The 26,935-nt window shown below is 39.6% G+C and overlaps 2 protein-coding genes across 7 annotated transcripts in view; one reads left to right on the forward strand and one right to left on the reverse strand.

The window, feature by feature from the left end:
* ptn (pleiotrophin) overlaps positions 1 to 4,343 on the forward strand; it is a 53,096-nt gene extending 48,753 nt beyond the window's left edge. For both annotated transcript variants that reach the window (XM_004548395.5, XM_012918406.4), the window contains one exon: positions 3,552 to 4,343. In XM_004548395.5, the coding sequence (XP_004548452.1) occupies positions 3,552 to 3,619 (68 nt within the window). In that variant the 3' untranslated portion in view covers positions 3,620 to 4,343. The remainder of the gene's footprint in view (positions 1 to 3,551) is intronic.
* Positions 4,344 to 4,398: 55 nt separating this feature from the next.
* Positions 4,399 to 26,935, reverse strand: part of chrm2a (cholinergic receptor, muscarinic 2a) — an 89,220-nt gene continuing 66,683 nt past the window's right edge. For 4 of the 5 annotated variants that reach the window (XM_004548394.3, XM_004548393.3, XM_076875599.1 and 1 more), the window contains one exon: positions 4,399 to 12,284. In XM_004548394.3, the coding sequence (XP_004548451.1) occupies positions 10,735 to 12,243 (1,509 nt within the window). In that variant the 5' untranslated portion in view covers positions 12,244 to 12,284 and the 3' untranslated portion in view covers positions 4,399 to 10,734. Of the gene's footprint in view, positions 12,285 to 15,638; positions 15,819 to 26,935 lie in introns of those variants that run through there. The other variant, XM_076875600.1, reaches the window with a different exon arrangement.

Below are 26,935 nucleotides of genomic sequence, written 5' to 3' on the forward strand. Positions count from 1 at the left end.
AACAAAGACTGACAGAAACATTATGAATACCTGTAGAAATCTCAAGGTCCCCACCTTCTCTTTCAGCACAACACACAGAGCAGTGCGTGAAGGAGTCTTTGCATGCCAAAGTTGATTTCAGGTAAAACAAAAGGCTTTGTTAGGAGAAATCTGGCATCTCTGGATCTTCTTGGAGTGAATTTGCTTCTGCCATTCGTCTTGAACAGACAGGTGGTGTCCTCATTTTTAAGTCAAAGACATGCATTCACAGCCACATATGGTTGTGTTACTGCACTCAGGATTACTGCCTCCCAAAGGCGAAGAGGCATAGCTGCGAAAACTGAGGTTGAGAGTGGTCAAACTTTATAATTGATAAAGTTGTAATAAGTAATAAAATGCCTTTTTATTCTTTTTTATGACACCGATGGCATGTGCATCAGTGTCATACTCCAGCTCTCTTGCTTTAGCTGTCTAAGCAGCTCCACCTCAATGAAAGTCTGAGAAGCAAAACAATTAGAATAAATTATAAAACAAAAAACTTGATAATACTGTGTCCTTAGCTACTGTTGGAATAATGTTTTAATTAGAAAATAACACAGAAAGTTTGATCAAATGAGGGTGAAAAGGTGGATGTCAAATAGTAACATTGCATTTCATTGAGGCGGAGCTAATTTTTACTTTGTGATTCAATAATGTGGAGCAGTATCATTTTCTTCCTGTGAAGCAGAAGTATAAAGTAGATAAATAGTTTACAGTTATCCTATATCATTAACTTAATATGCAAGTTTTACTTTAATATGTGCATTTTTATTAAGTGAATGCAAAAAGCCTGAAATTTGTGCAAATATGTAGCCACTGTGTTTTGGCTCAGGGCAGATTCGAGCTGGAGAAGGCAGCAAGGGTCTGATTATGAGTCTGTGTCAGAGGCAAAAAGGAGCAGAGTCATGCAATGTGCAAATGCAGCAGAAAGTACTCCAACCTGGCATGAGAGTCCACATCTCATATATGGAGCTGAGAGAACAGCGTGACAATAAATCCTTTTCTTCCATCTCTCTCTCTCTCCAGGGAGCAAAATATGCTGACACAAAACAGCAGGGAGATGAAGAGAGAGAAAACATTGAAACAAATAAAAAAACAAGTAAACAAATGGCATGGAAGAGTAATTTCTGTATTTGCAGGGGCGAGAGCGCTTTGCATGTCAAGATTCTTATGCCAGTGGAAGTTTGCAACTGAGATGACAAGAAGAGATTTTCGGCTTTTTCCTGGTAGTGCACGTTGAGAATGTTAAAAGGCTGAAAGGCGTTTAGAACTGCTTGCCAGCACGTTATTAGGCTAAGATAATTTCTTAAGGCAATCTCTCCAAACAAAAGTGCACAAAGTGAATGCATACAGAATCACAATGTAGCTTTTCTGTATGTTACTGTCCCTGCTGGATTTCCAGACATCTTATAATGACAGTCATTTTCATCACACACCATCACTTTCTACTTTGCCAAGTCACTTCTTTTGTTTAGAGCATGTGCTTTGGATGCAGATGGCTGACATCGCCGTTCAACGTGTCCTAAGCTGGACAAATCTTACTTTGAAACACGATTTATAGTCAGAGATTAGACATGCCAAACACCTAAGAACTTCAAACATGTAGAGGATGATGAAAAGTGCAGAAGGAGCAAAATGTATTATTTTTATTCAACATTATCCATGTGCATTTTTCACACCAGCCATTTTAACTTGTCATCGTGGGGAAAGCACAGGTGTTACTAACAATATTAAGCATGGCTTTGTTCCTTTGAAGTGTCCAGATGAGTCACGGCAGTGCGGCTACCTTGACAGACTCATGGTTAGGTTGTAGCATTTTCAAAAACCACTTTCTTGCTGAGAGGGAGTGCAGATGCCACTGCACTGTCTGTATTCTAAAACAAGCTTTGATATGCGCACAATTAAAGACTGAATCTTTTTTTTAAATAAGGCTTTAAGGCCCTGTTATTGTGCTAAGTCAGTTTGCTGAGACGCTTCCAAGCACAATATTCATAGCTCTCTGAATTCTCCACATAAGTAACATTTGCTTCCAAATTGCTAACTAGACATATGTTGCTCTTTAAGAGCTGTGATTTGTTAAGATGCATCCATCCATTCTCTTCTGCTTATCCTTATAAGGGTCGCAGAGCCTATCCCAGCGATCATAGGGTGAGAGGGAGGGTACACCCTGGACAGGTCGCCAGTCTGTCGCAGGGTTTACACAGAGAGACAGATAACCACACACGTTTAGAATCACCTATTAACCTAACTGCATGTCTTTGGACACAATATAGTATTATGTAATACTCATAGTGAAGACATTACATTTGATGAGTACTTGCCCTATAGCTGTTGGGATTGGCTCCAGCTCTCCCGTGACCCTGGATTGGATAAATGGCTAAGGAAATAGATGAATTTGCACAGGCCGGTTTTGCTAACATACATAGTCACCACCCAAAGCCCTGTTCTGAGCCAGGAAAAACTCTGGAGCTCACTGCTGCTGCACACTTTCAAAATGCTTTGGCTTAGCCTGAAGTAAATATAGTAGTCCTAAATTGGCATTTATACATTTTACTTCTCACTGACAGAATGCTTGCTGCAAAACAGAGCGAATATTGGGATTCCACAGAATTGTCATTTGTCCTTCTGAGGTCTCTTGTTTTATTGCCTGTATCCACTTTGTCTCCTTAAGGCTCAGTTTTTCGGTTCAGCAGCTTGCAAAACTTAGTTCTGGGTTCTTTACCCTTGTGGTAGTGCACCACACCACACTGTAGCTTTTAGGCATTTTCTTCCCTTTTTTCTATTTTTTTGCAAAAGCAGTCTTCATATAGAGCAAAGTCAGTTGAGAGCCATGAATTGTTTTCCTGTCTCTATATGCACATGATTAAAAAAAATGGCTGTATTTATTGTCCAGTGAATTTCAGTCATGATTTGTTTTATTTCCACCTGTAATGTTCCCAGTATGACTTGGCAGAATATGTTCTAATGAAATGAGCCATTTTCCTGCCAAACAACCATTTGCACAGATGTTAGATGTGGTACTTTTAGACATATAACATCTGCGCGCTAAAATGCGAAACATCAAAGATGTAAAATGATAAGACACCGACAATTTGGCTAAGAGATAGACATACATGGAGCCACGCAGACACAAACAAAAATAAACAGCACAGCTGAATGACCAACACACAGCTAGGCAGAAGCTAGCTGTCCAAACCTCTGAGGGTTGTGCTCTATTTCTGTTTACCAGAGTGGAGAGGCCATAAAGCAGAAAGGAGAGCCATGCACTGTGGCTCCTGTCATGGCAGCCAGGTACCAAGCCACTGTTGCGGCAAGTTGATAAGGTGGTTTTTCATGGGGTACAACCCAGGCTGCCAAATCAATCCCCAAGAGAGCACAGAACTACAATCGTCACAGCACAAAATGTGAACTCTGGCGAAAAAAAGATTAAAACTCATACAGTTAATACATTTTGTTACCGAGCACAGGTTATCTTAACTTTTCACAAAAACTTTTAGAGAAACTATCAAATTTTAACCTTTTTATCCTTGCAGATGCAAAGAAGCAAAAGAAGGAAGGCAAGAAGCGAGAGCGCACCCAAATGGCTGATGAGCTTGTTTGAGCCGGTGAAGAAGGAAGAAGACAGCGGAACAGACGGCCCTATTTCAACATGGTTCCTCTTTACGTGTCCTGTAGGTTGACTGTAGGAGCCCGTATAGCTTTGACAAAAATCAGTCAGAAGATGACTCTTAGTGACCACGTTTTACTTTTTTCTTCTTTCTAGCACCTGAGGAGAAAGACTTGTATGTTGCAATAGAGGATGTAATACAATAGAGATAAATAATCAGATTTAATTAGTCGCATTCCCACTTAATGATGTTATGTCTAGAATTATTTTCTCAAGGGCAAATTGCTTAGGATTTGTCTTACAGTTTCACATAGCATAACCCTAATTTGGAAAACTCTTTGATCCATGCCCAGACTTAATAAGTCGGTTTGTTAAAACTGAAGCTATGAAAATGTTTACTCAATTAATTTGAGCAAAAAAAAAAAAAGTCATGAATTTGCAATTTGTGGCTCACTTTAATTATAATTCTTTTTCTTCCTGTCAAATAGCACCGAATAAACATAAGATAGTTTTTTTTTTTCTCCTGCTGCCCTGTTGTACTCACTTTATTATACTCACTGGTTGTAACTCTCCATCTCTCGGTTGTAAAAAAAGAACGAAAAAAACAAACAAAAACGAGTCCCCACTGTGGTAGCCCTTCGAGTTAACATCCTCTCTGTTTCCTGGTACATTTCCAAAAGTTAAAAATGCATAAAATAAAATTCAAAGTTAGAAAACACGCCAACAGTGTTTGTGTTTCATCCTGTGCTTCCCGTTAATCAAAAACCTCCAAATTTCAAACACGTTTCGTATATTTTTATTCGAATTTCATTCCGAGAGGATATGGCACAATGTAACCACTTAATGCAGTTCATCTTACAGTGTCATAGGTAGCCAGTGATAAGAACACTCAGATTCATTGTCCAGAACAGATAATCGATCAAGAATGCATCAAAGCAAAAAATATTACCATTGTTACTGTACAGGGAGTTTCATAGTGGGGGGAGGGGAGGGAGAATAAACGAGGGATTGTCGAGGGGAAACATTCAGAGAATAGCTATTAATCGTGTATGTACATTTCAAATATACTGCATCTGAATTACATATAATGTAATATCATATAGATATATACAATGCAAACAATAAATTTATTTTTCCTATTACAAGAGAAGCCACAAGCCACAGTGAGTGAGTACACAGTGAGCACCTACATATACAAGCAAATGAAAAATTAACACCTGAATGTACATTTAACACTTGCAGCAGGCTACTGATTGCTTTTTTTTTAAAGTTGGTTTCCATTTTAAATACACGTTTTCTGACCCATGAAGTTCAGACCAGGTCATAGAACTCAAACCCTCAGCACATTAGTTTTTTTTTTTTTTTACAGAACACATTTTTCCCGTGATGTTAAAATTGCAAAAAGTTGTAAAGTGTGTCTAGCAAGAGAGCAGGTGAACCACCTTTTTCTCAAGGTAAGTGTGAAGCCTTATAAATTTACAGGTGAAATCAAAATGAAACCCTTGCCTCGGAGCTTTCGGCCACACTGAAACTAGTTTTAGCTTTTGTCCCCATCCTCGGTTTCCCTTCTTGGGGATTGCTCTTTTTTTTTTTTTTCCTCTTTCTGGCTGCACAAGTCATTCTTCAAATCCCCTGGAACGTTTTTCCATTGTGTAAAAGTTTGGATTCAGTCACTCAGTTCCCAAGGCAAGAATCCATTTCTTCAAATGACGCACTCCAGAAATGCACATATTTATACCTTCTACCTTTGCAGTTATATAATCTTAGAAACACAGTTTATAATATTCACATCTTTATAGATTTTTTATTAATCATTTTTTAACCCCAAAAAACCAAAAACCCTGGCTGTACACTGGTCAAATTCTAATTTGTAATACTACATTTGTACTTTGTACAATGATAAAAGGTTCAGATTTACAAAATGTGATAGAAAATGTATGTATATCATGTCTCTTCCATGGAATTCTGTGTCTCAGTGAGTCTTTGGAAGCTTTTTGCTGTTGAAAGAGAAAGAAGTGATGACAAAGAAATAGGTAATCACTCTGCCTGAATCTGTCCTGATGTGCGTTATGATATTTTATCCAGTCTGACGAGTTCATGCTGAGGATGCCAGTTAGAAAAAAAATAAACCACCACACAGCAAGGTGCATGCACACACACACAGACACACACGAATGAATGATGACCCCTGATCTCAACGTAAAGACACACACATAGGTTTTGCATGTAAAAGTACAATGCCTTTGAAGACAATTTAGAATACATACATAAAGGATTGGCAGTCCACTAAAAAAGCCCACTGTGCCTGCAAACTGATTTAGCTGTGGACATTTCTACATCATTTCAATTCTTTAGCTCGTTCAGTCGAAACAGGGGACTCCTGTTAACCTAAAACTTATAGTGATGGTAGCCCAGAGCTGGCAAAATAATATCAATAAATAAATAAAATCAGGAAGGCTGACAAACACGCTCTTTAACGTGCATCACACAGCAGCACGATCCACAACTTTCAGGCCAGACACTCTGAAGAAGCAACAGGGATTTTAGGATAAAAGAGCAATTTGTTTATGTCATTCTGGATAAGGCACTTCAAATTGCTCTGTACAATCCGGCGATATAAACTTTCAGTCTCTGAATAAAATCTCACAGCATGCACAAGCTGCTGCGTCTTCGTATCTGCTTGGTTGCACAAGACTGTTGAGATTATTCTCAGCAACGGCCCCAAGAGTGAAGCCAGAGAAACCTCAAATTTAAAGTTGTCTCTGATAAACGTTGCGTGTCACATGTACTCCTTAAAAAAGGAATGTAGCCCTTTGACATAAGCCGTATGGACAGGAGCCCAGCTAGCTCTGACGGCACAACACGATATGATGACTATTACAATATAGAGAGAGACTATGTTTATTTTGGTCATGGACATCAAGGTATGTATAAATGCATTTGAAATCACTGATAAAATGCTAAAATGCTTGAAAACAGTGAGAAACTATGAATTGCGTTTGCACGGCATGAGAATGAGATGAAATAAAAGCATAGGAGCGACAGTAAACGGTGCCGTGTCACTCTGTTTACATACAGTGGCAGGTTTGGGACCGGGACACTAAAATTCTTGCAGGAAAACCTTTGGCTGACCTGCTGAGAATGGCTGGGACTTCTCCAAACATGGTCCACCTGCGGTGTGATCCTCTAGCTTTGGATTTTGTCACTGAACAGACCCTACTGTCTCCGCCCTTTCTATGTCTCACTCTCGTAACCACGATTATCTGCTGTTTCACATGTACAACGAACACCTTGGAGCCATCAGCTTGCTTTCTCCGTTATATGGACGACAGCTGTACTCTTTCACTGTCACTATGTGTTGCACTTTCTCTCTGTCATAAGGGTACATTCCTCACCTAACCCCCACCCACTTTGACCATTTCCAGTCAAGCCCTAATACAAGAACGTCTTTTAGTTCTCAAGTGTTTGACAACGTGGCAACAAGACCAGGATGAGTGAAATGGCTTAATGGCCCTAATGTTCAAAGTACACACGTTTATTTTGTTGGATGCATTTTGCCCTTTTCCCGCTCCGGGAGGTGATAAACTGCCATCGCCTTCCATCAAACACCTACACAGCTGCTCAAGCTGAGACCCCTAGACCACCACTTGAGCTGTGAGCCACTTAGTCTCCTGCTGGTATCACTCAAATGACAGCTTAGCAAAGATTAGTTATTCTGGAAGGGTCTTTACTCACTTCTAAGATGTGTGACAGATGTCAGACAGACATGGCTCCACTTATCATCGAAAAGGATGGCTGCTCTGATGGACGTCTGAGTTCCTGCTGGAGGTGTTTAGATAAATATGGAACAGTTGGGTTTTTTTCCCTTCTGTTGCTCAAACCTCAAAAGCAAAATTCTGAGGTGGTTTATTTTTTTTCTGTTTTACACTACTTTGCATTTCTACTGAGAACTTTAAAAGAATGACAAAACATTTTGTGCCAATATTAAAAGATAAATACATATGAACGCACCACTAAGACACAATGACCTATATCAGAGCATTATAGTTGAGGTGTCTTGGTGAAAAAGAAGATTTAGAAGATGCAGAACAAGTGGAAAGATGCTGTGGGAGCCCTTGATGCCATCTTTCATGGATGCTGAAAGAAATGTGAGGATTTTCGGGGCAAGGCAGGCAATCACTTCATTGCGAATAGAGGCAGTCAGCGGGTGTTCTGTCTACGATGCAGAGTCCAGCAAAACCACTGGATCCCAGACCTGCTGAGCAGCTGCGGGAACAGTTTTGACTGTATGACACCTAAACAGTGCCATCAAGTCAATCTAACTTATGAGGGTTGCTTCAAGGAACATGGGGTGTAACATATTTCCAGATTATCTAGGCAAATTGGCCACTAGATTGTCAAATGGCTGCGAGAATGTGAAAATTGATGATTCTTTGATGAAAGGCAAATTTTAATTTGAACTAAATATCATTATTTCTAACCTTCTAATGTCTCTGAAAGTCATTTGAATAAAAATATCCATAAAAGACTGTAACTCCAAACTTTCACTACTCTCCTCTGCACTGTAATTTTGTGCTTTGACCTTCTTGTTTAATCTCTTCCCCCTATCCCCACCCGATCGTGGCAGAATACATACTGCTGCTCGAAGTCTCAATATATATATGGACTGATTTGAAATGAACAGAGCATACATCAGTGGTGTAGTAGCTGGAAATAAGGTGATACATTGAGAAAAAAGAAAGATACAATGAAATAATATATGAAAATGACTATATAAATATACATTTATATGTACATTCATGGCCTTAAAAGAGTAAGAGACTATAACAGGATCAGGGTTGAGTGGAGCACTAAGTGGGGCATGGGCTTGTAGCAAGCTGAGCGTATAATGGGCAATCTTTAATCTCAAATGTAGGTGTTCCACATCGTCCCATAATCTGATCAGCCTCATGGTGAGTTTTCATTATAGGATCTGTCCCAGATTTCTCTTTAAGGAGACAGCCTTGAGTAGCTATTTGGTGCAGGCGTAATTCTTTGCAAAAAAAAGCCCACCTACCAGCCAATGTGGCAACATCCTCGTGGCAATTTCTCCTGCGTATTAATCAGATCAACTGGTGAGCGCACATTAGTATAAACGAGGATCTCGAGGCTTAAGTGATGGATGACATGTATGAGCACACAGAACATGTTGTGCTGGAAAAATATATTTTTCTCCATTTTTCATTTCATTAACACAAGTGTACGTGTGTGTGTGTGTATATGAGTGTGTGTGTTTATAATAATTGAACAGTAGTAAAATAAAAAAAGTCACAAAACACAAAAGGTGTAAATAGCCCTTTTTTTTAAAACAGAAAAATCACAAGTCTATGACTTGTGATCAGAAGTAAACTCCACTCATGGAGTGCACAGACAAACTCCGCATGTATACAGCCACACACAAGCGTACCCCACACACACACCTAGGTCTTCGCAATCGCAATCATCATCAGTACAGTACAGAGCACGCTGTGACATCAATCCACTAATCAGCATGATCAGATGACGTCTCCCACTCAAAGTGCCTTCCCACAGACGGTAAGAAAAAACAGCTCTGAGCTCCAACCACCTGTTTCACTCACTGAGAAGGAAGTTTCATTTCAGCGGTGAATATCTTGACAGCAAAAACACATTTCTTCATAGCTGTCATGAGCGACAAAAGAGCGACTGAGCAAGCTATGCCACATTTTAAATTTATTTTTTATAGCTACTGCAGTTGGGTCTGTTTGTTTGCCTTTCAGCTACAGCCATTTAGTTATCCCTTCTAATGGTATATGACAGACTACTCTTTGAGACTACTCTTTGGCTGTGTGCAGTGACTTCCTCACACTGACAGCAAGACAAAAAGCACTGCCCCGAGATAAAAACAAACAAACAACAACAACAAAAAAAGGTAGTATCATACATAGACCCTCAGAAAACATCATGTTGTTCTTTACATCCAGTCCGATCCATTTTCTACCTCTTATCTGGATCCAGGACCGAGTGGCAGTCAACTCAAAATTGTGCAGATCTTGCTCGCCTTGGTGATTACCTTGAACCTTTCTGGGGGTCTGCAGGGCATTCCCAACCAGCTCAAGTGATTTCTTTCAATTTGAAGAAGCAAGCGCTCTACTCTAAGATCCTCCTCCTCGTTGCTGTTTGCATTTACATGTGCAGATTAAATGACAGAGCACGTTAATCAGCCATTTCCCCCTTGTTTCCATTATTTGTGCTACACTAAGCTACAGCAACTGTCTCCTGGTCCCATTTTCATCTCAACAAACATGAGCGCTAATAGTCTTCCCATCCATCACTGATGTGAACGAGCATATTTACATCCTCAATGGGGATCCATCCTCAATTAGCAGAATAATGGATTTATCTGACTGGTTCAAATTAAGTTTTGCTGTTGAGTATTTTCAATCTTTATCAGCTGCTTCAGTGGATTTTAATTGCTTTTTTTTTTTAATGTACAAATTTTGTGAGTGATTGGAGGTGTCATGATGATGATCACAGAAAGAAGGCAGGCAGAGGGCCACACGTGTGCACACAAATGCAGAGCCAGCACGCACCTACTTCTGCACTCACACACATAATTACATAGTGATATTTACAGTTATCTACAGGTATCTTTTCTGAACTTCAAACTTCTGATGTTTGTAAATTCAGTCAGCCCTATTTTCCCATTTTGAAGATTTCTTGTGTTTTCTTACAGCAGAGATATTCCTCTGCTCTTTACCTTTGTTCATTTTTCATTGGATCAGTCTCACTTCCTCTTCCCTGCTTTACACCCCCTTTTCTTTTTTAGGCATTCAGTAACCCTTTTTTAACCTTTCTTATCTACACTGTTTCTGCAAACATATCTCAATGCAACTGGCTTCAGTTGAATTTGTGTAAAGTGCTACAACCGGTTATTGAGAGAATTTGGAAAACTAATGGCTGAATGATGGCAAAGGTACTCTTGCAGTCTTTATGATGCTTACAAACCTCTTTCATAGGCACAGATACACATGTTCATGGATGACACACACAAACACACAATCATAGACACACGACTCATCCATCTGTGGTTCCTGCCAAGCGATCTGTGTTTATCTGGCTGACCTAATATTCTTATATTGGCAGAGAAGAAGATGTTTGAATGTCTTTTTAAATGTGACATTGCACAGGGCGTAGCAGGCCGGATTAATGGTGCTGTTGATATAGCATAGCCAGTAACCAATAGTCCATACTGTGTTGGGGATACAGCTAGAGCAAAACGTGTTAATAAGCACCATCACGTTGTAAGGAGTCCAAGTGGCAACAAACGCTACCAGGATGGCCATTATGGTGCGGGTAACTTTTTTCTCCCGTGACGGTGCTGCTTTCTTCTTCTTGTTTGGAGGTTGCTTAGTCATCTTCACAATCTTCCGAGCCACATGGTTCTGCCGCTCTGAGGTTGGGACAATCTCAACAGTGGCATTAGATGGTGTGTAGCAGTCATCTTTGGGCGATTTAGTCTTGATCTTAATGCATGTCAGCTTGGAGCCCCCTGCTTTGGCTCGCTGACGTGTGATTGGCTGGTTTGTCTCAAGACTGGAGTTGGCTGTGGATGGTGCTGGTTCCTCATCCTTCTGATTGGAAGCAGCCACACTGCCAGATGTTGAGTCATTGGAGCTTTCCTTTTCCTCTCCAGGAGTACAGTTCTCCCTTGCTGCATCATCACCTTCAGTTTCTCCCTCAGCAGTGGTTGAGGAAGGCCCTTTGCCATTCTGGAGTTTTCCGTCATGCTGGTTTGCCCCATCAGCAGCATTCTGGCTTTGCGAATGCCCCGCATCTTCCCCTGGTACATTGTTGTTGTTAGATTTTGGAGTGTTGTTTCTCCTCTGGCCTGGTGAGATAGATTCAGGGATTGCTCCGGATGGCTTCCGGTTGTCCTTCTTCACACGGCTCTTGCTTGCTCTTGAGATCTGCCAGTAGAGCTGAATCATGATGATGACAGGTAGGTAAAAGGCGGCAATGGCTGTGCCAAAAGTAACGGCAGCATTGGAAAAGAACTGGATATAGCACTCCTTCTCAGGCACTGTCCGCCCACCCACAATGAACTGCCAGAAGAGAATAGCAGGCGCCCATAGGATGAAAGACAGGACCCAGGCAGCCGCAATCATCATTCCTGCCATTTTGGTGGTCCTTTTGACAGGGTAGGTGAGGGGCTTGGTGACACAGAAGTATCTATCAAAGCTTATGATGAGAAGATTCATGACAGATGCATTGCTGACAACATAGTCCAATGCTAACCACAAGTCACACACCACTGGCCCCAGGGGCCAGTAGCCAATCACTATGTAGACTGTGTACAAGTTCATCGAGCACAGTCCAATAATGAGATCAGCACATGCAAGGCTGAATAAAAAGTAGTTGTTGACAGTTTGTAAGTTCCTATTAACTTTGATGGAAAGCATGACTAGGATATTTCCAATAACTGTAACCAAACTGAGGGAACCAGCCACCAACACGATGAACACCACCTCCACAGTCTTGTAGGCGCTTTCGCTCTCTTCCACAACTTCTGTGTCATTGCCTTCAGAGGCATTCCAATATGTGAAATTGAATGCATCCATGGCATTTGGTCTTTTGTTGCCACCTCCTACTCAGATGGAACCTACAAGAGAACAAAAGAGAGAAGATTTGTAATAAGGTGCAAAGGATGACGGTGATAGCTTCAGCATTTTAGTTAGCTAGCTAAAGACTATTTTAGATGCATATACATTGTATGCACTTTATTTTTTTCTTTTCAACTGTGAAAGCTGAGAAACCCACAGTAACTTATTTTTAACTTAACTTAGCAAGCCAAGTATTTTCTCACATATAGTCAAGGTACCTAATCCAAAATACATTAATATGTGCTGATTGGCACTAAATTAAAATTAAAACAGCAAATGACAGCAGCACTTATCAGCACACAATATACTTTCAGAATGCTACAAAAGATGCGATGCCATCTTCCAACCTGTAATGGTACAAGTAGAGCAGATGATAATCGAGATTCATTACAAAAATGTGAAAATATGTTTCTCTAAACCATCAGTATGGGCAATATGACCCTTTCTGTTTCAAACTAGCTTTTAGCCCTCCTAAAAGCAATTCATCAGATAACAGTGGCAATTTTGGCCACACACTAATTAGCTTGATAATTGGAAGCACAGGTATCAGGCACTTATATTTTTCATAATCACTGCATGAATAACATCTACCCATTAGACACCTGCCTCATTATAGAGAAAAAAACCCCAAAAGGTCCCTGAGAGGCAAAAACCTAATGCACATCAGTGACTGCTGAATAATAAGATATGTAAAAATAAATCGAGGTAGGATATGAAATGAGGATATCATGATGACAGATCACCCTGTGCCAGACTGGCGACCTGTCCAGGACGCACCCTGCCTCTCCCCCCTGTGATAGCTCAAAACACGCTCCAGCTCCACCATGTCTTTAGTCAATTAGCGGAAAGAAGAAGATGGCTGGATGGACAGATGGATGACGACATGGTCATGGTAATAGAAATGTTCACATATAGGACTGTTTGTTTAATAAGCAAATCCTTTTTAATGCACATATAAACAAAGGATAAATAACTTTCATAAATTATTCCTTTTAAACCAATGTCTAGTACAACATAATTTTACTTCAGTCAAGAGTCAAACTCACTCTGAAACCCCCTGATCTCAGTGCCTGCTAGCTTCAGTGCATATCTCAACACATCTTTGAACATCCTAGTGGTAAAATAGAACATGCTGAGCCCACATAGAGTTTAGCTCATCTTTGCTGCTGCTTCTGCAAGCTGCTTTGCAACCCCCTTACAATACAATTTCTCACTTAATGTCATGTCTGTTGTCACTGATACTTGTTCCATTTTATCTTTGAGATCTTTGTGTATGTGTATGTCAGGGGGAGGGGAGGCCTCAGGACAAAGCCATACCTCTAAATCTTAATTGCTGCAGATGATTGATAGCCATTTTTATGCCACTGTTGTGGTCCCAACTGGACTGAATTTGGTTAAACATGCAACAACATACCTGTAATGTTTTCTTTGCTATTTTTTAAAACCATGTACATATAAAAATGTATTTATTTATTAATCCCCAGTGATTAAAGCTTACTAGGTGTTAACACTTGATGGATACACTTTCAAACTAATACCGTAAAACCTAATGACTAGTTTGGGGCTTGAATTATTGTCCTTTCATGTCTTCTTCATGTGTTTCTAAACCCATATATTAGCTAATGATGTTTTATTTAAAATTACTATTCCTTTAAACCAAGGCAGGGTTGCTGCATACATTCTTAAAAAGAGCAAGGAACTGTGTGATTATACACTACACACATCATGTTACCAAGAGTTCAATGAAAACTTTAAAAGGAATTATTGACAATTTGAGCTAGCGTTTTAACTTCAAAGACATTTTCCAACTTGCATTTAAAAATTCTTTTCATACAGCACTATAAACTTCTTTGGATTCCCAAGTCACCCACTAGTTCTCCCTTTTAATCTTAAACACTCATCGGTGTTGTAGACCTTGCTTTGATTTTAAAAGCACTGCTCAGTTCTGCGCATACTGTGCTAGAGTCTTTTGAAATTATGAGTGATGTGTCTTAATAAGGTGCGTCAAAATTCTTTGAGTCATTTCAGTTGCTTTTTTGCAGGTTTTATGGCACTTGGTGACCTGTTTAGTGTTTTTACGCAAACACCTTAACGTACTCAAACTTTGTTCAGCCTCTGAACTGAAGGTTCAGGTATTAGTGGTACTCTTTTGCTGTGATTTAAAAACCAACCTTAATGTTACCCAATACGTTTCTTGACATTGCAGTAAATATAAATCAAAGCATATTTGACTGAAAACTGCTAGATAAATCACCAACACATACCCCTGTCCATACAACACCTTGAATTTAATTACACAAGACAGAAAATCAAATTGTTTGTTCTTCGGGGATAAATGCCAAATCTGAAAAGTGTAGACAAACTGGAAAATCTGTCTCACTCATTTGTTTAAGAACACACACCTACTATCCTCTATCATATAAAGTAGTGTAGCTCTCTTCCAAATTTCCTTTCATTCAGCTTTCTTCAGTCTACATTTAAGCAGTCTTTACATCCAAGTTTTTTGCTTGAATACAGTTTAATGTAACAAAAGGTTAGTGACCAATCGGATCATTTCTCTGTGACGCTTCTCCAGCTTGAAAGCTGTCTTGTTCAAGACTTTGCCATTTTGGTCTAAGGTCTTTAACCGTTGAGCCCAGTGAGTAACTAGTGAACATTCACTTATCTGCTGTGCCAGAAATCCCTAATCATTGCATTAGGCATGGAGCTAAGCTTGTCTAATCCGCATAAAATGTTTAAGTCCACCGATTTACATTCAAAAACACTAACAATACAAATGGGACACACTTGTGACTTGCTTCAGCCAAGTGGATTAGAGAAGTAAAGGGGATCAGTATAGATGGTCATAGCACTGTTGAGACAGTTAACTCCCCTAGCTGCTCTTTGTCCACCTCTAGCTGCCATAAGCTATGTCCCCCACCTGAAATCTCTTCCACAACAGGGCGAAAGCTGGGCCCCTGCTAGAGTCAACTAAAAATGCACAAATCCTTTTTAAGCTCAATGTGGGCAGCCATGGTTTTCCAAAAGCAGACTTAGGGGCCCAGACTTGGTTTAAAAGCATCACTTTATTTAAAGGAAGCCATTAGACACCCCTTCCAAGGAAACCCATTTATTTACTTTAGCTTTACTGTTGTGCTTTTAGCTGAAAACCTCATTAAACATCTTTATCTTAGCTCCTTAAGAAGAATTGAGGAACATTAATAAGCCATTACTGAACAGAAGCAAGATGTTTTTGCTGTAGTGTGACTGGTAGACATACTGGCACTGCAGCCTGCTGAGCAGCAGTTCAATTGTCGTCACCTGGGGAGAGCAGCAGTGGCACTCTTAGCATAGCTATCAATCATGGAGCTTACCTGCAACTCTCAGTACTACAGTAGTCAGGTACCACTGCATCCGACAGAGCCCAATCAGAGCATGAGTGGCACCTCAGACAGATGAATATTCAGATATTTTTCACTTATTCTGTAAAGTTTTTTAAAGGATTAACATAATCAGTCACAGATGATGTAATAAAAAATAAGTTTGTTGTTTGTTGTAATTTGTGCTCTGCAACTCAGAGAATTAAATGTGTGTCAGTGGGTCCAGTAATCCTAAATTTGCTATTTTTGTTTAAATTGTTTTTATTTAAAAAAAGGTGACAAGTCAGTTGCTACCATGGGAAGACATGACTAAATGAGCTTCAGTATTGTTCTGCGTTCAGATGCTGGTATTCCTAGAGCTGGCTCACTAGAGCTGAAAATTGCGTATGCCCTCTGGGAAACAGAGAGGGCCAACCTCTCCCTTTCACGTCTTATGTCCTCACTCTGTCTCTTCTGGGGGACTCCAGGCTAGCCAGATATAACAAAAAAAAAGCCCAAAGTGAAGCCAGAAACACTCGGTGCATTTAACCCCAAGTTAAAGTTTGTGATTTAAAATTAATCAGAAAATAACTAATCACTTACACAATAGTTTTGCCAGAGACAGACAACAAATGTGGCTTTCTGTCCGCATGGTTTCAACCAAAAATATATAAAAGATTGCTTCCAAATGTTCCACCATTGTAGCTGAACTTAAACTGATGCATTTGACTGCTCCTAGCGTCCAGATTTCCAGCCCCCATCTCTGAGCACTGATCCCAAGCAAATCCCAGGGCACTTGCACCCTGCTTTCTGTGATTATATGCAATTTCATTGCAGGCCCTCTCCATGGGAGCGTGCAAGGTTAGGCCTTCGTTTAGTTGCTGTTTGCACAGAAGCATGACTGGAATGTAAAAACCCCGCATTGCTACAGTCCAGCTCATCCACGGGGGTACAGATTTATTTAGCCCTATTGTCAGGGGTTATACCAGTTTACTGAAAAAGACAGTTTTCAAAAAGAAAAATCACTGCTTTTTTTGCTCATCTAAGTTTGAGGATTCTTTATTTTGGGCAAAATGAGCAGACGCCTTAAAAAAAAAGAAACAAAAACCAAAGAGAAGTGTTATAAATACAGCTTTAATAATAGGTAATATGTGAGCAGGTTAAACGGGCTCTTATCTTTTTGGAATCAGATTTTAGGTTAAGCTAAGCAGGTTTAGTTGGGATTAAACATTTTTGTTTTTTTGCCTTTTTGTAAACTAATCTTCAGTTGAGTTGTGATTCAGACAGGGATACTGACCAAGATGGGAGATACACAGAGACACAGAAATGCATACAAATATTTTTTTGGGGAAAAAAAAGTCCAGCAGGAAATGAAAACTGTTCTGATAACCATCAAAACAACACAGCATCCCAGTGTTCTGATGGCTACCAAACGATCCAAATCTTGAGCTGGAGTGTAATTACAAATTTGCATTCATTTCCTCAGGCCCCTTCGACTGTCTCAGGGATATCAGACTGTGAGTTATAGAGCTTGACAGATGCCTGTAGAGATTCAGAGTAAATATTTATACTGTGAATGATCAAAGCTCTTTGCTAATCCATTTTCTGTGATTTATTGGATATTGGATCTCTGTGGTAATCCTGATAGGTAATACCATGGCAAAATCTTCCTGGATGTTGTCATGGAAAGAGACCCAGCAGATTTCTCAACAGGAAGCACCCTGTCAAAACAACTCACTATTTTCAAAAGAACAGTGGTTATACTTAACGGGTGAGTGCAGGCAAACTCTTGAGAAAGTACTCTTTGGCTCCTTTCCAGTGTTATTCTTGAAGTCTCTACCCAGATATCATGACCATGGCTAATGGATGGCATCACCCGTGAAACTGAGAGACAAACTTTCTTCTGACCAACACAAATTCAGTACAATACCTGTATCTGCTTGTCAGACTCAGGCTCTGCCTTAAGCCGTGTCCCCTCTGGAAGTGATTTGCTCATTGTGTATTGCTTTGTCACTGATGGTTGGGTGCTAGTAGCCATTACAGGCTCTAGTCCAGCACTTTCTTTCATTCTATTTAAGGCATAAATAGAGTTCTTCAACTCTTAATTGTTTTTGCAATTTTTTTTATTTCCTCTTGAATGATATTCCAAAGCTCTCTGTTGCTGTTGGTTGCCTTTCATTCTGCTCTCTGTCAACATGATCCCACACTCCTTCAATAAAGTTAAGGTCTGGGTTGCGGGAAGGCCAGTTCATGATTGATGGTGTTCCACTGTGTGATTGTGTGTTTTTCTATCCAGGTGTGCTTTTACTGCCGTTGGCAGTGTGTTTGGGATCATTGTCATGCTGAAAATGAAGCCACTGCCAATCAGATGCTTTCCAGATGGTACTGCATGATGGCTCTAAAAGTGACGGTACTTTTCTGCATTCATAATAACATAGATTTAGACAAGAACCCCAACATCACTGGCTGAAATGCAGCCCCAAACTATAACAGATGCTCCACCATGTTTGACAGCTTTTGTCCTCCACTTGTCTGGTTTTCTCAATTATTTTAAGGACACACTACATGTCATTACATACAATGCCAAGATTTGAGAATGCCAAATAGAATTTTATGCCTTTTCATTTGTTAAATTTGGTATTTCACATAGATTCGACTAAAGAAACTAAAAAAAAATGTTTTTACAACAGGCTACTAGTAATTAAGTAAGTGCTTAAAGATACAGTTGTTTGTAAGATTTTGTAACAATGATTCTTTTTGATATGTGTAGACTTATACCTTTGATACCTTGAGTTAGCTGTCTTTTCTCTGCTTGAATGATTCACAGATCCGTGTTAAGTGGCTTAGATAGAAAAAAGTCCAAAAAGTACAACAAAAACCTTTGAAACACCTTTAAAAAGCCTTGAACTATTATTCAAGGCCATTTTAATAAACTACTGCCTCCGTGGAAGCGAAATACAAATAAAAGTGTGCTGGCTCGAGACTTTTGCACAGTACTATGTTTACTACCCAGTAATGTCAATCAGCGGTGTCCTGCACTGTCATTCAACGTCGCTTTAATCTCTGAAAATGAACAAAGCTGACCTTAGAATGTGCCCATTTGATGTCGCCAGCAGTTTCACCAGTCTCTGCTTGAATATCACTGACTTTCTGTGGACGTCACACTGCTGCTAGACACTTCCTGTGTGACTGAGGCTTCACACTTAGGCTTTGAAAGGAAATACTGGGCATTACAGTATCTCAGAGAGTGGAGAGATAATTGAGCTACATTAGTGGATAACTTGGTGCTTATTTTTATATGGTCCCCAGACATGCAAGCTGTACTCAGCTGTATAAAATTTAAATGATAGAGTTGTGCAGTGCATTAAGACCAAAACGTAACTTGAATAAGGCATTTAGAATAGAATAGAATAGAATAGAATAGAATAGCCTTTATTGTCATTGTACAGAGTACAACGAAATTGGAGTGCCACTCCCTTGGTGCAAGTTTCAATAATAAATATAAATGTAAAATATAAAAAGTACAAAAAAAACAATCGTAAGTACTCAAACAATAGTATGTACAATATATACAGGATAGCAGCATTAATATAATGACAGTGACGGTATGGAATAGGTTCAATTGTTTTTGTGCTTATTTACTACGGTGATAGCTCTGGGAAAGAAGCTATCCCAGATTGCATTTTCAGCTATGTAAACCTGGCCAGTTACTGTAATATGTTGTAAATGTCAGATTCTTGTTTTTTTTTGTGTAAAGATAGTGTTTACATCTATCAATTACAATCGCAAAAAGCATCAATGAGATCCAGAACTCACCCCCTGCGGTGACAATAGCACATGCACTAAGTCCTGTGTTATAGAGGACTTATGTAAGTGTCTTATGATTACCTCAATACTTGACTGGTACCTCCCATCTTGGGCAGCTCTGACGAACTCTACACTAATGATATTGTTTTCAGAGCATGTGATATGTGAAAATGCATTAGGGTATTTCCCAGTTTCCCTATTCTGGATAAGGTTAATCTCTACAATAAAAGATAAAAGGGGGGATCTTAGAATCCCTCGCCATCTTGATCTTCACAACAGATCATAAGATCCTATTGAAGCTAAACATCACAACTTCCAGGGTCATAGCAGCATGTAGCCTCTTTAACGTGATAAGATTATGATTCACTAATGGGAGTATTAAATCTTTACAAAAAAATGGTAGTGGCTTCTTATTAAAAGTTAGACAATAGCATTCTGCATGAGAGGATGTAATTACTGGGACAACCTCTCTTTTGCAGGTGTGACACAGCCTCTCAAACCCAGACCTCTCTAGCAGTGCTTGTGTTAAGTGGACACGAAGCAAGGGGTACTAATGGAGGGTTAACAAGCAGGAAATGACATCCAAGCAGGTGGAAAAACAAGCTGTAATAATCTGCAAACAGTCAACTACTCACAAATTCCCCGTGGAACCTGTAGGTGGCCATGTGTCACTGTGCACAAAGTGCTGGGAACGAGTTCAGAATGTACACAGGAGAATTTACTTGTCTTTCAATGCACATATTAGGAGAGCAAGAATACAGACATTGGTCACACTCCTCCCTGTCTTCTGTTTTACGGTCGTCCAAGTTTAAATCAAGTGGCTGCAGCACTCCTGTTTGATGTGTCCTGATGAATTGTCCCGAGGCTTGACAGCGAAAGGCTCACAATTATTTTACTGTGACCTTTTGATGTGCACTTCATATAAATTATGTTCATACTGATTCAGTGCAAATTATCTTCAGCACTGCGGGAATGTCATTTTAAGGTGTCCTTTATTCTGCTACCCCGCCCCCCCTGCCTCTTCGGTGAATGCTCAAGAGATCTGTCCATAGATATTCCAGCTACTTTGCTATAGCAGCCTCGACGCCATCTGTGAAAAATGACGTTTGACCTCTGCTGTTGTGTTCGGAATTAACCTGACGCGTTAAAGCCAAAATAAGAAAATCAACACATTTTGAAGCATGTTTTAGGCTTCTCCTGCGTGTATATTAAACCAGCCTCGAAGAACCAAGTGAACTTATTTTGAACAAATACAGGTCAATGGAAAGAGCTTTTACAGTTCTCGCTGCACATGACAGTTTCAAAGCCGTCCTGTCTGGTAAATATCACAAGCCTTCTAGGATTCAAAAACACTGGAGCTCAGCCAGTAATGAACGAACAATGTCCTCAAGCAAGCTAGGAAAGTAAGGGGGACGAGTCAATTTTCCTCCTGTCATACAAAAGAAACCCTGCAACAGCTACGACTTGATAAACACCGTCACGCTACCTACTCAAACGCTCGCTATCTTGCCTCTCGCTTCACATTAAACATTTTATTTCATACAAATAATTCACCCTCGACTGAAAACCCCCGCACCATGTATACTCTGCTGATTTGGTTTTAATTAGCAGATTTCCATATTTCTAATCATAATTGCTTCTCAAGAGTAGAGCTGTGAGCTTCTACCCCACCTAGTACAATTTCATTAGTCGGATTCTCAGTGGGGAATTTTAGGGACTTATTTTAGTGTAAGTAACATCAGATGTGTTTCCAATGTCAGCGCAAATATCCTCTCTTATCCCCACCTAAAAATACCATCATCATTATCTTTCCTAAAAAATCCAGGGCAGGCAGAAAAACAAAAAACAACAACAACAACAAAAAAAAAAAAACGGGGCTTGTAAGACATTACCTCTTTTGCTTTTTCCTTTTGGAAATTGTCCCAGGTGTTAGCTAATACATGACAAACATTTTTTTACCCGGCACCAAGGACATTTGCAGCAGCTCTCAAACAAGCTATAATCAACAGACAAACATATTAACCAACATCTGGCAGGCGAGCCATTTCTCTGGTGAGATGCTTCACAACACTGGCAGCCCACAACAGCCTGCGTGTTTGTGTGAGGCTAAAGCCATGGAAGTAATAATGCAATAATGTAAAGAATAATGTACAATGATCACAATAGACATTATTCTTTCCACACTGTGCATGCAGAAATCCTTTGAATTTGAAAAAGTGTATTGAGCTGTATGCTTCTCCCATACAGAATATGCCCACTTTTCATTATCTAATCTGTGCCTCATGTGGGCAAAAATAGCACATCAATGAATGTTCTTGCACAATACACGCACATTCCTTTTACCACGGCTCCTCTCATGCAGACCTGCTGCAGCTGAAGCTATGACTCAGATTCAGATGTGATCCTAAGGAAAAGGCCACTGCTAAGCTTTGCTTAGGTAGGAGCACTGTCATGTATTTTATATGTGGCAATGCTGTTTCTTTTCTCATTGTCGCTATTAGCCAAGAACATCTTCAGAGTTTGGTTTTCCCCATAAGGATGACAGAAGCAACATAGAAAAGCCTGTTTCCATTCTTAGATCGCCTCTGGGACCCCCCAACCCCCGTCACTGATTCTTCATAGAATGCATGATAATGAACCAACCTGCTACTGTCTCCTGGTAATTTCTGGCTCATTACCGAGTTCACATAGAGCACGGACATGGATGCAATAATCATCTCACGCAGGTGAAGCACCGGGCCTTCTTTTCACAGGCATTGTTCAATTAAATCCTGCTCATGGGTGCCAGCATTGAAAAAGCAAATAGTGCCACATTTCCTATTATTGTAATTTTAAGGGTAGGTGTTGCAGACATAATTCAATTTTTATCTACTGAAGAGCTTGAGCTTGCACGACTATGAAGAATAAAAATAAAATATAAGACAGTGTCTGCTGTAAACAAATGGAAAGGTCACCTCCTATTAACTTGCTGCAATGTTGCCTCTGAATAATGAGACCGCGTTACGCAACTAAGCTCTCAGACTTTGTATGGTGAGTACTTCTGATTGTTCCATGGGGGTCAGCGTAGACTGACTTTAGACCTGACATTTTAATTTAGGCCAATGAGCAATTATAGCTAACTCTTTGACTGAAGTAAGCTGAGCTGGAAGAACAGGAACCTGTTAATGTCAGTTTCCAAGTGTCACTCTCAAAAGGTTTGACCGTTTCTCAAAGGGTGTCAAGCACATAAGGTTTTATTGAGCTACTGAGAACAAATTCAAGAGAAGCTGTGTGATATTAAATAGACTCAGGCTGTAGTATTAGAGAAGATGATTTTACAGTTTTTCCCTGTTAAATAGAAAACGTTAACGTGCCTGAGTCAGAAAAATGAAGCCACTGAAGAAGCGAATCAGCATTCAGCATTGTGCAGCCACCATAGTTGGTTGGCTGCACAAAAAACTCTGAACGGGTTGCAGTCCTATGGAGGTGTGTGATCCTATGGCAAAACAGCTCTCTGACTTTACCTCTGTAAACACTTTGCTGCTAGGTTTGTGGGCTCAGTCAGTCATTTAAGTTCATGATGAATAAAAAAAATAAGCCTTTTTTGTAAATTTTGATCATACTGTGTTTCAAAATGGAGAATTATCTCTGGTATGAAAACACACACTTGTTGTCTAACAATTTATGATTGACAAGTGTGTGTAATGAACATACAGTTTAACAAGTCACTCTGATCCTCACTGTCATATCTGTTTTTCTTTTTCTGCAGCCGACACTGCGAGGCTTCAAATTAGGACTTCAGAAAACAATGGATGATGTCATGATAACTACTGTTCTTAAAATGTTTTTAGACCAGAAAACACAAAAACTTAAAATTCTGTCAAAATAAATTGGACTTCTCTGAGAAGTTAAACATCAATCAAGTATAACAGTCATTCATTTTAATTTGTCATCTTAATCAACCAATAATAATGTGTTTTTTTTAATTTTTTTCAGCTTTTTTGTAAAACACAAAATTAGAAAATTCATGAATAACAACAGTAATTATGTTTTCGCCTTGGAAATATAATTTCAATTAAAGAGCTTGTGCATACTCCTTGTGCACACCGTTACAGAAACCAAAAGAAGAACAGAAAAACAAGAAGCAGTCAGAGACGGCAAACCCAGCAAGGCAGCTCACTCTCTGGGCACTATTGTATGTTTAGGGGAATGGTGCTGTATTTTTTATATTTTGTTATTTGCCCTTTTGAAACCCATTTTAATATACTTAATATACGCACATCAGTAAAAAAATCACATAGTAAAAAAATATGCTTATTCAGGAAACTTGTACATGTATTGAAATTGTTATGTATTTAAACATTTATAATCTGTTACTATATTGCACATGTGCCATAATAAAATAATAGGAGGTTAAAGGTAAAAGTTGATGTGATATTTTAAATCCTTTCACCGATATGTTGACAATACACGGTACACAATGTTCCCACTAAGCTGCGCGCGTGCGCAATTGCACACTGCTGGCAGGTCTCTGTGCACAGAAAATCTGCGTTGCGCACAGAAAAAACAATCGAACCTGAATTGAAATGAAAATGAAAACTTTAACGATTCTGTTTTGCAGTGTTAGTCAGTGAGTGACTGGCTGCTCCTGTATGGGATTAGAACGATGCCACCTTATCCCATAGTCCAGCCAATAATGCGATTCACATTCGTATATACGCAGCTATGACAGCATCCTTATGTGCCGACACCAGTGTTTTAGCTAGCAAAGCCACGTTAATGGCAACATGTACAACCATTGGAGATGTGAGCAGGACAGACGGAACAATTAACCGAAAAAGTGTGAACTTTATACCAGTTTTTAAATTGTGTTGATAGGCCACGTAAAACCAGAGTTGTGATAAAAATATATGCAATGTTTGGTTTTCTTCCTGAATACTATTGTTGTTTATATTTACTGTGGGAAGAAACGGTAAAAACTGCGTTTTATAAGGAAAACTCGAAAGCACTCTCTGTGAGGAAACACAAAACAAAAAAAACCCCACCCTTTCCTATTGGTGGAAAAATGTACCATGTCGACCAATCAAAAAATGATATGGTAACATGGCATTTAGTTGTTTAGGAAGGGGGAAGTTTTAGGAGTGACGGCGGTGTTTTGAGATGTGAGAGATTTGCCACGTTTAGCGCAAATCTTGTGTAGTTAGTGTGTAGTGTAGTCAATAGTTTTGTTGTGTGTGTCAGAACAATGAGGCGACTGCTGAATGTTACAGGTGTTACAGCAGTGATACATCTCCTGTTGTCAGGCCTGTCAGGCTGTTGTTCTCCTTCATCTCATAGTCGACAGAAATCATTTTTTGGAGTGGCACAAATGATTTGTGTGGCATCAAATTTGACCTAGAACAGCTGATTGTTCTGTAAATAGTTTGAAATGTTTGTTTAAAAAAACGCCTTGGCTGCATTTTTAGGTAAACAGCTGGAAAAAACTTTGTTGTTTGCATAACTCAGTTACTTTTTTTAAGAAGTAACTATATAATTAATTGCCCAGCATTGGTCATTATATACTGTATTTTGCAGAGTTACAGGACTCTCTCCCAGACCACAGACTCAGACTCATGATACAAGTCAGAGCTTTATATAAAAAAAGAAAAAAAAAGTAAGTTGTGTTTTCAAAATTGGAGTTCTAGTTATTTTTACTTCTAATAGTGTTAACATACTACACAGGTCACGAACATTTTTTTTTTAAATTTTCACTGTAAGTGGGCTAAAGCAGTTAATTAAAAGTAGTCTAACATAAACGTAAATGCTGTAATTTGATTATTTTAATAAACCATGTAACTTGGATGGATTCAATGCCGGCGTGACCACAGTGCACACGTCTAATGTTGCTCACAGTGGTCCAAGGGATCGCTCAGGGAGTTTGTGTGTTCGCTCAGACACATGAAAAATTAGAGGGAACATTGACGGTACACGTGTACAACGTGTTGTCGATTTTCAACCAATAAATCATTAAGTTGACCTTGAAAACCATGGTGGATGTAAGCCAGGTTTTAATAGATTGCTAATAGTACCAGAATTCATTCAAAGCTTTTGAAGATATCGTGTTTAAAAACCAAATGCAACACACCCATGCATAAATGCATGCATGCACACAAACGCTCAGAAAACCATAACCTCCTCAGTGGCTGTAGTGATTGTTTCATTTAACGCAGCTGGGGCATAAACCTTAGAGTAGGTGCGATCTAGTAAATGCGTTAAGCACTGTACAAAATATATTACACATCCATTTAAAGCCAGTATATGCAAAATGTATTTATGATTTGTATGTCTGTTCAAATTACACCGATGCAGCAATCCGTTACTTTCACTCCACTGGTCTCAGTTTTTACAGGTCAGATGCTCATGGACAAGAGTATCTGCCATATATTTCTGTAACTGTATTTGTGAGTGTGTAAGTTTAATGCTTTTTGTCTTTGAAGTGAACACATAGGTGTTAATTTAGTCTTTGTGTGACCACCTTTACCTACACTCAGAGCATTCAGTCTTGGAATTGACTTAGTCATGGCTAAATAGCTACACACACACACACACACACACACACACACACACACACACACACACACACACACAGACACACACACACACACACAGACACACACTGAGTGTTCTCAGTCCTCTTTATTTATTTTTTTCTATCAAGGAGTGAATGAGGACCGCTGCCATTTCTCTGAGCATGATGGTGCTCTTTTGCTCACACTCTGAATCAGCATGCCTGTTTAAGCACTCTTAATCGCTCTGCCAGCATCACTCTCACCCTGCTACTGTCCTGTCCTCATTCCCCTGTATGTGTCCTGCCTGTGATGTATCACACTGGCACCATCCCTCGATAGAAAGCTGTGGTGCTCATTAAGATAAAGAAAGATAGCAAAAATGGAAAAAAGGCGGGGAAGGCGAAGGGAACGAGATAAAGCTTGTGCCTGTTGGATTTGTTCCACTTCATTGTTTCTGTATTATGCTTCCCATCCCCCTACTCTGTCTTTCTCCTGTTATTCAGAGTTTAATGATAAAACACAGAGTTATGCTGCCCTTGTATAGGTTGTTCTATTTACAGTACCTGTTATGTTTTTTTGCCCTAAGCCAGAAGATGATTTACACTACAGCACTGTGAAGCTTTAATGGGAGTAAAGTACTGTTATACTTTAATCTATTTTTTAAAATGCTGCACCCAAATGAAAACTCAAGAGACTACAACAAACTGTTTCAGTGGAGTGTTATGGGACTTGTGGTCCAAAAACTACTGATGTATGAAGGCTCTCTGTGATTGTTCACTTGCAGAAAGATCTGTCTCGCGCTTGTAAAGAAGCAGCTTCGGCTATGTCAGATAAGACAGGAACGCAATATGCCAGAGCCAGTCACAAGTGGCCATCAGCATCTTGGCAGTAATCTGTGCTCTGAAGCCTCTTGGTGTCGCTGAAAATAAAGCTGACAGACGCTAATCCAAGGAAGTCAACCTTGATCTGAATAACAGA

This window comes from Maylandia zebra, linkage group LG17 (genome assembly GCF_041146795.1).
Source record: "Maylandia zebra isolate NMK-2024a linkage group LG17, Mzebra_GT3a, whole genome shotgun sequence".
NCBI classification, from domain to species: domain Eukaryota; kingdom Metazoa; phylum Chordata; class Actinopteri; order Cichliformes; family Cichlidae; genus Maylandia; species Maylandia zebra.